At 44.3% G+C, this 15856-nt stretch overlaps 1 protein-coding gene across 32 annotated transcripts in view; it reads right to left on the bottom strand.

The window, feature by feature from the left end:
- NME9 (NME/NM23 family member 9) overlaps positions 1-15132 on the bottom strand; it is a 31892-nt gene extending 16760 nt beyond the window's left edge. For 11 of the 32 annotated variants that reach the window (XR_011527186.1, XR_011527185.1, XR_011527184.1 and 8 more), the window contains exons 1-4: positions 11402-11535; positions 10915-10951; positions 5491-5548; positions 581-684 (exon numbers count right to left, since the gene is read on the bottom strand). Coding sequence is in view for 29 of the 32 variants with exons in the window: in XM_070576186.1 (XP_070432287.1) it covers positions 581-684; positions 5491-5548; positions 10915-10947 (195 nt within the window). In the remaining 3 variants the exon portion in view is untranslated. Of the gene's footprint in view, positions 1-580; positions 3380-5490; positions 5549-10914; positions 10952-11109; positions 11536-14964 lie in introns of those variants that run through there. The other 21 variants (XM_070576187.1, XM_070576170.1, XM_070576184.1 and 18 more) reach the window with 16 other exon arrangements.
- Positions 15133-15856: the final 724 nt, after the last annotated feature.

The following is a 15856-nucleotide window of genomic DNA, read 5'->3' on the forward strand; positions in this document are numbered from 1 at the left end:
CTGGGCGCTTCCTCCACACTCTACAGAAGCGTCAGCACCGACTCCCGAGGGAGGAAGTGCAGAGTCCTTGAAGGCAAACTTCAAGAAATCAGTGTATGGTGTATTTCCCACGTTCACTGTCTGTGACCCTCAGACCCATGCAGCATATCGAGTGTCTCTTGCCCACTTCTCTGGAATTTATTCCCATTTCCATACATTAATCCAAGGAAATCTTTGCTAAAAGTTCTCCTTTATGGAGCAAGGATAGAAATCTTGAAACCCTGGGCTCTGAAAGTGACACTTCAGAGTTCACAGTGTTCACGAGCCACGAAGGAGCATCCCCTCTAGGGTGACACGGATCCTTTCCCCGCGCACAGCATCAGGAGACTGCCCAAGCCCACACTGTCAGGGAGGTGGCGGTGGGGCCAGAATCTGCATCTCTGGAGAAATTATAAAGCATCATGACTGATAGCCACCCCAAAATCCACAACTGGTGTCCTTTCAATGATCTGGTAAAGGCAGCTTGCACTTCCTCTTCCTATTTTTAAATTCTTAATTTTTTTACAATGTCATGTGACACGCTGCTAAGAGAGGATCTTACTAATGCAAAATGCAGCAGGTCCAGGCCAACCTCAATCCTCATCTTCTGGAAGAGGCTCACCACGGGTTTGCAGGGGCCACACCAGCCTTGATAGACGTCGACCACTGCGTGGACAAGAAGCGCACCGTTCAGTGGGCACCGGCGCCGTCCATGGCCGGTGGAACTTATCTCTGGCCATTCTGACCCCTCCAGAGGACATCTGTCTGCAGGGGCACTTACTGCTTAAAGGGCTTTATTATCCCCTCAGAGTACAGCGAGCATGGAAACCCAGCTCTCCCTCATTGTTATGAGCTCAGCGTTCTGAATTATAAACATAATTCAGTCAGTATGGTGGAAAATCATTTTCTTAACATGGATGCTTTACCTTAAGGAATTGTCAGGCACATTCAGGGGCAGACGTAGCACAGAGCGGCCTAAAAGTATTTGAATTGGACTGAAACTATCTATTCTAAAAGGAAGAAGTCCCTGTATGTGACCTGCCAGCGTACAGTCAACTCTTAGCTACCTTGATAATAAACACAGCTTTGACCTTTTCCCTGACAAATTAAAACCCACTTGCTTTGGGTAAAGGAGAGTTTTATTCACTTTACGAAATTGACATTGCTCTGCTGGAAAGTGGACCCGATAGAGACCTAGGTGGGAACTTGGGTAGCTTTTTCTTCTTTGGCCCCAGTCTGTGGAGCGTGCCAGGGCTGGGGAGAGGGAAGCCTCTCGTGGGACTGCACTAGACCATGAGGCCTGTGAGCAAGCTGGGCCGGCACATGTGCACGGATCCCCGCAGGACCCGCCTGGCCCCATCACGAAGATGCAGCAAGTGCTAGATTGCGATGTCCCAGAGGTCACATTTTAGAGGAAGGATGTCTTCAAAAAGACCTCAGCCCTCAGAGTTCCTGCCTCATCCACACAGGTGGCCTTCTGTTCGGCAGCGGGAGTGGCGTGGTATCGGCATCATGGGGAGGTAGTATAGACACTGTTTATAAACTCTCGGGCCTGCCAATTTTAATAGCATGCAATTTGTGATTTTACTTTTTGAAGATTCACATTTTAAGATTTTCACATCACGGGAGAACTATTGAAAAAACACGACATAAATTAGCATTATTCAAATTAACATAGACTCTGGCAGCACCATATGAACACTGTACTGTACTAATCAGGGGAGGAAGGCTTCCTAGTGGAGGGGCGACTTACACTGGGCCTTTTGGAAAATGCCACGCTTGGATGGGCAGAGAGGGAGGCTGTGGTGGGAAGCACGTGCAGGCACAGCCTGGGGCGTCCAGGGGCTGCCTGCGGGCTCACACCTGCCTGGGGATGGGCTGTGGGAAGAGGTGGCAGAGATCAGTGGAAGAGTATGGAATGTGGGTTTAAGGAGTTGCATCCTGATTTACTAGGCGATGAGGACCCTCAGCAAGGTGTAGAGAGGAGAGGGAGGTGATATTTATTAAGCTGCAAGAGGGCATCTGCGCTTTGCTTTTCTCTCAGAAAACCCCGTGAGATGGGCATCATTATCCTACCAGAGAGACAAGGGAGCTGAAGTTCAAAGAGGTGGAGTGAGCAACCCAAGGTAAAAAAATAAAATTCTCAAGCAGCAGAACCAAGTGTGAACCCAGGTTTGTCTGAAGCCCATGCTCTTTCAACTCCCCCAGGAAAGAAGCAGGATGCACAGATTCAGCAGTCTTGGTTAGTTCAGCCAGGCAGCACAGTTTTGCAGAAAGAAAGTGAGCTGAACTGGGTGTGGGAGGGATAAGGAAGCCAGACACGGGGGTGGCAGTGTCGATGGGAGGGGAGGAACAGGGGAATCCATGAGACTTTGAAAAGGAAGTGGAGAGAACTGGGGAGGAAAGTCGAGTGGGTGTGAAAAGGACTCCACCTTGGAGCCTGGCAGAGAGAACTGGGTGGGGCAGGGAGAGAGCGTTTGGGGAGGGAGAAAAGTGAACTCGACTCTAGACACGCTGGGTCTCCAGTACCAACCAGAGAATCTAAGGCAAGTGGTCTCAGAGGCAAGCAGACCCCAGCAGGGGCAGGAGAGAGGGACTGGGGCCTTAGCATCAGACAGAGGATAAAGCTCTGGGCTTCTCTAAGGACAGCAGCCTCACCGTTGAGGGAGAAAGGCATTTGGGTCAAGTAAGGAAAAAGTCCTTGAAGACTAAGAGGACCCTATATCCAGGCCCACCAAGGAGAGCAGGTTCAAGCCCCAGTGGGAAAAAATTGGGGGCCCAATTAGCTACCAATCTCTACGCAGGATTTGACTTGGTAGTTCAGCCCAGTCATTTGTATGAGCTTCCCATCTCCTCTTGCACTCCCTGGTGCCCCATGGAGTGGCGGGGACAAAGGTACACTTCACAAGGTTATGGGGGCCTGGGGACTGGAGAGGACTCCGAAAAGTTTGACTCTGAAAGACAGAAAGCAAAATAGAAAAGACACCTGAAGGAGAAGAATGGCAGGGAATACAAAAACCTGTGCAGGGGTGTGTGTGTGTGTGTGTGTGTGTGTGTAAACCTGAGTAGACTTCTGCATGTTTGAAGGCAGATGAAAATGAGCCAGAAGAAGGCAAGACTTCCAAGACGGTGGTTGACTTGGGAGGCAAATTTCTGCTGGCTCCAGAAAGAAGGAGGAGCATGTCTTCCTCGAGACTGCCTGACGAGAAGGGGCAGATGGGCCCCTGCTGCCTTCAGCCAACACAGTTCCCTTGCACGGCTTAGAGCAGGCTTTGACAGAGTCGACACTCTCACCAGGATCACATCAGGTGCCCGGAACACAGGCAGATTCTCAAAAAGTGATGAGGTGGTAGTTTTCTTACTGGTGGTAAAGAAATAGAAGTCATGGTGGTTTTGCCCTGGAGGCATGTTCTAGTTGCACAGACAAGACACATGGACAGAAGAGTTACGACCTGGCACCGTCAAAAAGGCTTTGTAATCCCTCAAGTAGTAGAGGGTGGCAACTCCTCACTACGCTACTGGGTCAAGGCAACCACATTTAACCAGCAGCCAGGCCCGGACAAGTCTGCTCCAGACGAGATGAACAAGACAACGCCCCTGTGTTGACAGTCTATGGGGAAAGCCATGAGGGTGCTCACCCACGCAGGGGTCCCACCAAGCTGGGTGTCTGCTGGGGGCGTTGAGACAGAGTCCCACCCCAAATGCCCTAGAGACCCCCAGGGGGAGGTGACGACACAGAGGTTCAGGAAAGACTTCGCGCAAGGAGGCTGCTTTGGAGCAGGGCCTGGGAGTGAGGAAGTACAGGGTGTGATGGGGCCATGATATTCCAGGTAGTAGGAACAACACGGATAAAAGTGAAGAAAGAGAACTTGTGGCATGTTAGGAAACAGTTTGGAGCTCAGGACACACCTCAGGGAACAGAGGGTGAAGGGGCTGGAAAGACAAACTGAGCCATGAGAGAGGGAAGGGGGAGAGGGGTTTGAATGCTGAAGTCCTTTGGTGAGGGGGGTGGCGGAGAGAGAGAAGAGCAAACACAAGCTGACGGAGCAGGTGTATTTATAGAGAGAAGACGTGAGCAGACACAGAGAAAAACAGCCCAGAGATGTCTAGAGTAGACAAAGAAGAGAGAGGAATAGTGGAGGAGCGGGGGTGGTAGGCAGCCTCTAAGGTGGGCCAGTCTCCTGGGATTTATGCCTTTGTGTGATCCCCTGCACTGGAGCGCAGGCTGGACCTAGTGACAGCTTCTAATAGAATAGGGCAAAAGATGTCACTCTTGAAATTATGTTACAAAAGACTATGACTTTCCTCTCTGTCTCTCTCTCTCTTTCTCTCCCGCCTTCCCTCTTGGCCTGCTCTGAGGGAAGAAAGTTACCATGTTGTAAAACCTTTTGGAGGAATTGATGTCTCTGGCCAACAGCTGGCAAGGACCTGAGTCCTGTCAATAGCCACATGAATGAACTTGGAAGTGACGTTCTAAGATCTGCCAAAGCCACAACACCGAGCTTGGGAGCAAATTTGAGTCTAGCTGAGCCTTGACATTCCCTGTGTGACTCTTTTTCTTTTTTTTTTAAAGACCAGCACCTGAGCTGACAACTGTTGCCAACCTTTTTTTTTTTTTTCCTGCTTCATCTCCTCAAATCCCCCTGGTACATAGTTGTACATCTTAGTTGCATGTCCTTCTAGTTGTGTCATGTGGGACGCTGCCTCAACATGGCCTGATGAGCAGTGCCATGTCCGCGCCCAGGATCCGAACCAGCAAACCCTGGGCCACCGCAGCGGAGCGTGTGGACTTAACAACTCAGCCAAGGGGTCGGCTCCCGCTGTGTGACTCTTAAACTGCAGCCTGGTGAGAGACCCTGAGCCAGAGGCGCCCAGCTAAGCAACACCTGGATTCCGGACCCACAGAAACTGGGGGATAGTAAATGGGTGTCATTTCAAACCACTAAGTTTCAGGGTAAATTGTTGCCCAGCAATAGATAACTGATACAAGGAGGATAGAGACGAGGGGGCCCAGGGACAGTGGCTGTGCTGTTTCCTAATGACTGTGCAGCCCCTGGTTCCGGGCCCTTCGGATGCCTGGCTCTCCTTCTAGCCCCTGTGTTCCAAGAGATCCCTGAATTCCTTCCACTGCTTCCCCTCTCATGCCTCAGGCCATTAGGAGAGGTTTCTGTTCCTTAACAGCAAACAACCCCTGAGTGAGACAGTCAGCTCTGAAACAAGGAAAGCCTGTTATCCAGCAGTACTGACCAGGTGCCTGAACTGAACTTATGAACATGTTCAAGCCAGATATATATATGTATGTATGTATGTATACACATGCGCGCACACATACACAAAGAAATCACCTGGTTCCTTACTTATGAAACTCAAGGATATAGGAAAATGGTGCTCACTGCAGCTTTTCTCTTCAGGGTTCAAGACATCATTTAGCAATTTTGCAAAAGAAGGATCTAAAAAATTATCTTAAATTACCAGTTAATCCTTTGGAACTGAGCATTTCCTCCCAAAGCTCCTGGGTGCTGATGTTGACCTAACATCAAAGAGAAACAAACACTGTATGACCCAGGGCACTGATGGGGAAACGAGTTGATGTATTTGCTCCAGATCTCTAGCCCTCTGTCTCTCTCTCCTTCTCCATGAAATAGTTACAGACACAGCCTAAGCTGGCCTCCTTCCCCGATCTTGTTTTCTCCTTCTCTCTCTTCCTGCCTCCATCCTCAGGAATAACCGCTATCCTAAGAAAATCTGTCATTTAAAAAAATAATGTTTTACTTATTACTTGTCCAAAACCAATATATAAAGTTGTTTTGTGTCCATAAAATGTACCTCAATAATATCATACAATAGATAACTTTTTGCAATTTGTGTTTTCACTCAACATTGTTTTGACATTTACCTATATTTATGTACAGAGAGGTATTCATTCACTTTTTCTTTTTTGTCTTTTTATGTTTTATTGAGATATAATTTACGTCCAGTGAAATACACAGAACTAAAGTGTTACAGTTCTTTGAGTTTTGACAAAAGCATACATACCCCTATTACACTACAGAACACTTCCATCACCCCAGAACATTCTACCGTGTCTCCTCTCAGCCCTTCCCCACCCCTCACCCCAGGTAAACACCGATCTGCTTTCTGTCACGATAGATTCGTTTTGTCTGTTCTAAAACTTCCTACAAATGAAACAATACAACATGTATTATTTTGTGCCGGCTTCCTTCAGTCAGCGTACTTCTGGGACTCCTCTGTGTAGTCGTGTGTCAGTAGCTTGTCCATTTTTATTCCTGAGCATGTTCCACTGTATGACGATATCATAATCTGCTTGATAGATATTTGGGTTACTTCCAGTTTGGGGCTATAAATAAAGACTTATGAACATTCTTGTTAAATCCTCTTCTATTCATGTTTTCATTTGTCTTCAGTAAGTCAATATCTGGGAGTGGAACCGCTCAGACACAGGGTAAATGTCTGTTCAATTTCATAAGAAACAGCCACCACTTTTCCTAAAGTGGTTGTACCATTTTAAACTTCCATCAGCAAAGCATAAGAGTTGTGGTTGCTCCAGGTTCTCACCAAAACTTAGTGATGTCAGTCTTTTAAATTTTAGTCACACTGCTGGTAACATAATGGTATCTCACTGTGGCTTTAATTTCATTTCCCTGATCACTAGTGGTGCTGAGCACTATTTCATGTGCTTTAATTTAATTTAAGCCTGCAAGTCATCTGAAATTAATTTTTGTCTATATTGTGAGGGAAGGATTGGGGTTAATTTTTTTTCCATGAAGTGATACAGTTGTTTCTGCAAACTTTGTTGAAAAGATTTATTTTACCATTAAATTGCTTTGGCATCTTTATTGAAAGCCAACTGACGGAATAGTATGGGTTTATTCTGGACTCTATTCTATCTCATTGACCTATTTAGTCTGTTCTTTTGCCAGTACCACACTATTTTGATTACTATAGCTTTATAATAAGTCTTGGACTCAGGCAGTGTCAGGTTTCCATATTTATTCTTCTTTTTCAAGATTGTTTTGGCTTTTCTAGGTCCTTTGCATTACCATATACATTTTAGAACCAGCTTGTCAATTTCTGCAAAAACTCCTGCACAGATTTTAATTGGGACTGCATTGAATCTATGGAACAATTTGGGACAAAACTGAAATCTTCCAGTTCAGGAACATGTTTCTCATCATTTATTAAATCTTCCTTAATTTTCTCAGCAATGTTTTGTAGTTTTCAGTGTATACTTTTGGCACATCTTTTGTTAAATATATCCAAACATCCACATCAGAAATAATTAACAGTTGAATTTATTGCCATCTCTTCACATTTTTCTCTTACTTAAGAAATATTCTGGTTTATGTCATAAATGAAATTCAAGGAGAGATATATATATCATATCATACATAGTACATTATTAATAATGTATATTTTTGTATAACATTTTTAGTTTGAAACAATTTCAAACTTACAGAAAATTTGCAAGTACAGTATAAAGAACCTTTGCTTGAATTATTTGAAGGTAAATGACAAACCTGATATCCTATTATCTCTGAATACATTATCCCACATAACCGTGATACAACCATTGAAATCAGGAAATAAACACGATGCATTATGACTCTCTCATACTCAGACCCCATTCAAGTTTTACCAGTCACCCCAGTAATGTCCTGAATAGCACAGGATCTAATCAGAACCAGATGCTGAATTGATTTGTCAAGTCTCTTTCGTCTCTTCCATCTGGAACAGTTTTTCAGTCTTTCTTTGATTTTCATGACTTTGACACTTTTGAAGACTACAAGAGGGTAGAATGTCCTTCAGTTTGGGTGTGTTTGATGTTTCCTCCTGATTAGATTCAGGCTGTGCATCTTTGGATTGGTCAGAACTGGTTGGATTGGTTGGAATTGTTTGGAACTGGTTGGATTGATTAGACCTGGTTGGATTGAATGGAATTGGTTGGATTGGTTGGAACTGGTTGGATTGGTTGGAACTGGTTGGATTGGTTGTAATTGGTTGGAAGTAGTTGGATTGGTTGGAATTGGTTGGATTGGTTGGAATAGTTTGGAACTGGTTGGATTGGATGGAACTGGTTGGAATTGGTTAGAACTGGTTGGATTGGTTGGAATTGATTGGATGGTTGGAATTGTTTGGAACTTGTTGGATTGGTTGGAACTAGCTGGAATTGGTTAGAACTGGTTGGATTGGTTGTAATTGGTTGGAACTGATTGGATTGGTTGGAACTGGTTGGAGTGTCAGAGAAGTGGAAGAATGTTCTTCTCACTGCATCTTGTCAGGTGACACAGTTTCGATCTGCCCCATTACGGATGATGTTCACTTTGATCACTTGATTAAGGTGGTGTCAGGCTTCTACACTGTGAAATTGTTCCTCTTCCCTTTGTAATTAATACGTTTTGTGGGGAGCTACCTTGAAACTATATAAATTAAAAGACCATGACAATTACCACTCATTCTTAGTACAGGTGTGTTAAGGTCTTTGTCCCTTTAAAAGGGCTGGAAACATGTAACATCCGCAAATCCTTTATTAAAGATCCATCTTTCAAGGAAATCATGCTTCCATACTTTTTTGTTTCAAAGGATAAAAAAGGACAAAAAACAGAAAAGCCTTCTTCTTGATGCCTTAAATGAGGTAAGAGAGCTGGACTGATGTCATCCTGGGCCCATAACTATGGTCCTGAGGAAAGCGACAGAGGATTCAGAAGAACCCCCACCCCCAGCCTCTCTCTCATAATAGTCAGTCTCAGAGGCTCAGCTGTCAGCCAGTGGCAACTCTCCGCAGTGCACCCCTGTCGTGGAGGGAGCCACATCAGCAGTGGGGCCAGGACTCTGTGGGCAGTGGAAGAATCTCACTCGGAGGAGCAGGGCGGGAGCAGAACAGAACGGGAAATAGCTGGACTTCACCAAGCCCTACATTGTAGGGAATGAATGGGGAATGTGTGGCAATTGTGTGTGTGTGAGGATCGGCCCTCAGCTAACATCCGTTGCCAATCTTCCTTTTTGCTTAAGGAAGATTGTCACTGAGCTAATATCTGTGGCAATCTTCCTCTATTTTATGTGGGATGCCACCACGGCATGGCTTGATGAGCAGTGTGTAGGTCCATGCCTGGGATCCAAACATGTGAACCCTGGGCCTCTGAAGCAGAGCCCAGGAACTCAACTACTAGCTACCGGGCCAGCCCCTCTGGCACTTTCAACCAGGCTGTCTCTTGATGTCCTGCGATTTCCATCTCAGTCACAAAAGGAATCCTAAATAGTCTTACCCAGAGAGAGGACAGAGTTCCTGGCTTGGCAGACCCTTGAGCACTGCTTTTAAGGAGCTGACCTGGTGGAGAGGCAGTGCCCACACGGACGCCTCCGGGCACACCACTGCCTCCTCCCTCAGCAAATGGAAGCACTTACTTTGAGTACCGCATTGAACTCAGGGCTCTGGGGAATATACATTTAAAAAAAATTGCTAAAAAATGTTATTACCCCCAAAGGAGATTTGGGCATAGACACACAAAAAGATAATCATATGGGGCAAAAATCTTAGAGCCACCACAGACAGCATTCAGACCATCCTAGAAGTGTCTAAAGGAGTCTCTTGCCACAACTCTGCAGGTTATGTAACATCCCTCCTGTTTTCATAAAGGGTGTGGAGGGTCCGAGAGGTTGAAGAACTCGTTCACATGGCAGTAAGTGGTAGGACCGGGTCCTTAGGATTTATTTACAGACAGAATATAGACACATGAAGTTTCATAACTCTGGACTGCTAGAACATCAATGCTTGTCTACAGATGGACAAGCTATAGCCCAGAGAGTTTACATGATGTACACAAAGTCCCAGAGTTGGCTGAGAGAAGAGTCAAGAACTACATAAGGTCTTCTGACTTCCAATTCAAAGCTCTTCCCTCCCCCGCCAACCCCCTCCCAGTAAATGCAATCCTTAGACAGACATTGCTTTCTCCCTTTTTTAAATCACTAGTGTTTTGAAATTCACATGCAAATTCCTGGTGCCACGAGAACAATGAAAGGAATCAGGTGGCTCAGGACTGCTGCTGCTCTCTAGTCTCCAGGCGGTGCCTGTAGCCTGGCATTTATCCTGATGGGCCAAGTTGACTAGGAGACGTTTTAAGGTTTGCTTTAAAATGTACCCATATTACAGATCATCAGATGATCTCCTGATGACGAAGCCCTCCCTCCCAGTTCCAGCTACGCCTGCATGTTTACCATCACTGTAGAATCACCCACTAATTATTGTCCAGGACCAAGAAAAAAAGAGCAGAGACACTGGCTTACGGATTCACTTGTCCCAGGCGCAAAGTAAGTAAGGCACTCCATATAACGAATGTGCAGCACATAAAATATCAAAATCTACTTTGAATAAGCGAATGATTGATGACAGCAGTGGTAGGAGAACTGGATCTCTGGAGAGCACTCAGCTACAGACGTGTGCCCAGACTCAAAAGAACCTATATCAGATTCCCACAGCAAGTGGCAATTGTATTTCAACAAAAAAGTCACATCGAATTATATTGATTCATATTTTCTCGGTTTTGTAGTTTTATTTTCTTTTAACGCATGTTTGGGTTTTACCATTACATAAGTACTCTAACCATAAAGAGCTTACACCCAATTTTATGTTTGTTTATATTTAAGTGCACAAAAAATTTGTCATCACTAGGGGTCCAAGATAAGTTTTTTTCCTTTAAGACGGAAGGTACCATATTCAAGTTTGAGAACACTGGCTGTAATAGACTGCTGGCAAACAATATCACTTTCATACTGCACTTCCCGACAATATCACTTTCATACTGCACTTCCCGCTCCACACCATCCTGCTCGTCCCCAACCCCAACCAAGTGCAGGAAGCAAGCGCCCCTAGAGGCTTACCTGCAAGGCAATTTCCTTCTTCTTGCTGCCCATGGCTCTGCAAAGAAGACAGAAGCACTGTTACCGCGGGCTCAGGCCGTTCCCCGGCCGCAGCCTCGAGGCAAACCGCTGCGTGGATCAGCAAGCCAAGAGCTTCCTCCAGACAAAGCCCCTCGTCCCTTTAAGGTGCTTATAAGTGGCAGAAAATAAACGCACAGGTGGAAAACGAACACCCCACGAGGGAGGCCGAGCCTGCAGCCCGGGGGCTTGCGGCTCGGGGGGCGGGTTTTCTGCAGATTTGCGAAGCCCCTTCCTCGCCCCAGAGCCAGCCAAGGGACGCGCGCAGAGGCCCGAGTGGGGGCTCCAGGCGACGCAGCCCGGCAGGCATCGGAGCGCCCGCCGAGGAATTAGGGTGGAAAAAGGCCACAGAACCCTGCTATTCCTACTGTTCCAGTGTATTCCTGGGAAGCTGAACCACCGTGAACGATCTCTCGACAGGTACACGGACCTCAACGCGCTGTGAGAGTTTCCAACCGAGTCTGCAGTGACCTAGCCACGGTCGTCATGGCAACACAGGGCCGCACCAAATTGGCCAGGTGATAAACAATCGTACACGTAAGCCACGCCCACTCTAGACAAGGCAATAAGGCAGGAGGGAGTCCCGCCCCTTAAGTCAGAATTGGACGGTAGGAACGCTCTCATTGGCTGAAGCGTTTGTCAGTGTCTGGGGGATTTGGACCCAGCAAGCAAAGACCCGGTGCATCCATGTACTATGCAGCTGCATCCCGGAATCCCTGAGCCTCTCCTGCACCGCCGGGCTGGCCTGCACCTTTTCTACCGTTACTTAATGCATGTCGAGCAGCGGTAGGTGCAGGTTTTGAGGGATCTGAAGCGTTCTCTTTAAGATAAAGAATACAAAATTCACATTCAAAATTTAGAGATGAAAGTCAAGTGGAACAAATATAAAACACTTACAAACATGGTATGAATAGTCTACACCAATTAAAAGACAGAGATTGTCAGTGGATTAAAAAATAAGGCCCAACTGTGTGTTCTCCACAAGACCTCCACTTTAAATATAAAGACGCAGATAATTTAAAAGAGGCGGAGAAAGCTATGCCATGCTAACACTAACCCCAAAAAAAGCTAGAGTAGTTATATTAATTTCAGGCAGAGCAGACTTCAGAACAAGGAGATTCCTCAGGGATAAAGAGAGGGCATCACATAAAGCTAAAGGGGCAGTTCTCCAGGAAGGCATGACAATAATTATGTTATTAGTATTAATTAATTAATTAATACTAATATGTATTCACCTAGGAACATCAAAATACATGAGGCTAGAACTGCAAGAAAAAATAGATAAACCACTATTATAATTGAAGACTTCAACACAACTTTTTTAGTAGTGAATAGATCCAGCAGGCAGATAATGAGCAAGCATATAGTTAAACTGAACGACAACATCAACCTAATTGACATTGATACAATACTTCATCCAACGGCAGTAGAATACAGATTCTTCTCAAGTTCACATGAAACATTCACCAAGATAGACCACATTCCAGGTCTTAAACACACCTTAACAAATTTAAAAGAATAGAAATCATAGAGTATGTTCTCAGACCACAATGGAATTAAACTAGAAATCAATAACAGCTGATGAAAGAACTTGAAAGGATTTAAATAAATGGAGACATATTCTATGTCTGTGGAGAGGAAGAATCGATATTGTTAAGATGTCACTTCTTCCCAGTGTGATCTACAGATTAAACATAATGCCAAGCAAAATCCCAGCAAGCTATTTTGTGAATATCAACAACCTGATTCTAGAGTTTATATGAAAAGGTAACAGGCCGAGAATAGCCAATACGATACTGACGAAAAAGAACAACGTTGGAGAGCTGACACTATTGGACTTCAGAATTTACTATAAAGCTGCTATAAGCAAAACAGCATGGTTTTATATTTAAAGAATAGATACATAGATCAATGGAACAGACTAGAGAGTCCAGAAATAGACCTAGACAAATGTACAAAACTAATGTTTGACAGAGGGGCAAAGGAAAGTTAATGGAGAAAGGATAGTCTTTTCAAAAAATGATGCTGGAATAATTGGACATCCTTTTGCAAAAACATGACTCTGATCACAGATCTTACACTTTTCACAAAAATTAACTCAACGTGGATCATAAATGTAAATGTAAAACGCAAGACTATAAAACTTCTAAAAGGAAACATAAGAGAAAATCCAGGTGATCTTGGATTTGGCACTGACTTTTTAGACACAGCACCACAAGCATGATCCATGAAAGAAAAAATTTGTAGGTCAGACTTTATTAAAATTAAAAACTTGTGCTTTGCAAAAGACTGTTATGAGAATGCGAAGACAAGCCATAGACTGTGAGAAACTATTTCCAAAAGACATATCTGATAAAGGACTTTTATCCAAAATATACAAAACTCACAATAAGAAGACAGACAACACAATTAAAAATGGGCCAAAGATCAGAAGAAATACCTCACCAAAGAAGATACAGAGATGGAAAGTAAGCAAATGAAAGAGATGCTCTTCCTCGTTTGTCGTTAGGGAATTACAAATTAGAACAATAAGATACTTCTCACGCCTTTTAGAACGGCTAAAATAAAAAAAACCCTGAGAATGTTAAATGCTGATGAAGGTCCAAGCAACAGATGCTCTCATTTATTGCTAGCGGGAAGGCAAAATGATACAGCCATTTTGGAAGACAGTCTGGCAGTTTTTTACAAAGCTAAGTACAGTCGTACCATATGATCCAGCAATTGTGTTCCTACATATTTACCCAACTAATTTGAAAACTTATGTGTGCACAAAAGCCTGCATATAAATGTTTACAGCAGCTTTATTCATACTCACCAGAAATTGGAAGCAACCAAGATGTCCTTCAATAGGTGAATGAATAATCAAACTGTGACACCTCTATACAGGGGCGTCTGTAAGACACAGCATTGCAAACTGGGTCTGCAAGATGCGAGTGACGTTTGTTGCCACAGGGTGGTGGTTGCTCAAGCTCTTGACTGGTTGGAAATTGCCCTTAAAATTTGTTCCCAAAATAAAATTCAAATCAGATACTAAACTCCTCCTGCCAGCACAATAGAGGTTGCCTTTTTATTCTTTTGGAAAGGGTTAGATTTCTTACCACTTGATCTCTACTAAAAAATGTGGTCATATCTTTGCCAGGCTGAACCTCAGAAACAAATTTAGGGGAAGCATGTGTCCCGGTTTGCCTGAGATATCTCCACTTTACATCTGTTGTCTCATGCAATTATTAATGGCAACACTTTTACTTTCAAAAGTGAACAGTTTGGACAAAATGGAACCTAATCAGTTTTCCCCCAAATGGATCACTTTGGGTCACTCCAGCTTTTTACATCTTGATTTAATGAAATTTCCATCTTTCACATATTTTATGATATGGGTCAGTGATTCGATTGCTTTGCCCAAAGTCAGATGTCTTTTTCACAGACATCTATTTTAATTAGATCAGCCCTGAGGGAGGTGCTTTTTTGTTCGCTTGTTTTGCTTTGTTTAATGCCAAAACTTCTAACTTTAATGGTAACTGCTGTGTTTTGGAGTCTGAAAGATTGGAAAAACAAAAAACCTTATTCTTTCTCCTGCAAGTCATGTCATTGCCACAAGGTGGTGGTTTGCTCAAGGGAAACCTTCCTGTGATCCGAATTGGACACCAGGAGCATTTTCTTTATGAAAACACTTCAAAACTGGGCTGTGACTGTAAAACAAGAAAGGACCTACTCGCTTTACGAGCAAATCGCAAACCAAAGTGGGCTGTTGTTTCCCCAGCTACCTTCCAGTTTCTCATGTTGGATGGTAAGAATGTGTGCATACAGCTCTGCCTAGGCTGACGCCTCTCTGCTTCCAGATAGCCTGTTTTCTTTTTCCACAAGTAACGGCATGTCCCTACTGTGACCTGCTGTGAGGAAGGCAGCTGGAGTCACAGAACTGGGAGCTTTTGAATCTGTCAGGCTTGAGTTGGGTCCTGGACCTACTGCCTCCGACCTGTGTGAGCTTCTTACCTGGGTGAGCTCCTTCAACTTCTTCAGCGTCAGTTTCCTCCTCTTTGAAATGGGCAGTATAATACCCACCTTTCAGGAATGCTGTGGAAAGAGACAGTGTCTTTTAAAGTTTCTTGACAGGAAAGCCATTGTTGTTGTTGTTGTTGTTAAGGTATCAGGCTCTCTTTTCAGAGTAAAGGGTCATTGCTGGGAGGCCCCATCCCAAAGGTCACAATGGCCACCCCATCCCGCGCAGCCAGGTGGCGCCAGTTGGCTAGCTTCCCTCAGTCAGGGTGGAAGCGAGGAGTGTTGCTTCTGGGCCCAAGTGGTGAAGTATCAGACGTGGCCTCCTCCACCCTCTGCCCCCAGCTGCCAGCCTGAGGTGACTCTGATGGCTTTAATGACCAGACATTTTAAAATTTTGATGAAATTTGATTTATCAACTTTTTGGTCTATTTTACTGTTTTCTTTGCCCTGTCTAAGAAATCTTTTCCTAAGGAAACTTTACCTACCCCCAGGTCATGAAGATATTCCCCTTATGTTCTTCCAGGGATTTTAAAGTAGTTAGAAGAGGAATTATTTTTTAAAATTATAATGAAAGAAATTATTAAAATTTACATTTAGGCCTCTCATGCATCTCAAATTCATTTTTAACTGAAATTTTTATTGAGATATTATAGATTCATACAGTTGTAAGACTAACACGGAGATATCCTTTGTGAGTCTTGCCCAGTTTCCCCCAATGGTAACATTTTATAAAACTGTAGTATAATATGACAACCAGGACATTGACATTGGTACAATTCAGCCATCAGAGTCAGATTTCCCCAGTGTTTGTTGTACCCGTGTGTGTGCATTAAATTCTATAAAGTTTTCTCACTTGCATAGGTTCATGCATGCACCACCGTAGTCA

Source organism: Equus przewalskii, chromosome 15, assembly GCF_037783145.1.
Source record: "Equus przewalskii isolate Varuska chromosome 15, EquPr2, whole genome shotgun sequence".
Classification (NCBI taxonomy): domain Eukaryota; kingdom Metazoa; phylum Chordata; class Mammalia; order Perissodactyla; family Equidae; genus Equus; species Equus przewalskii.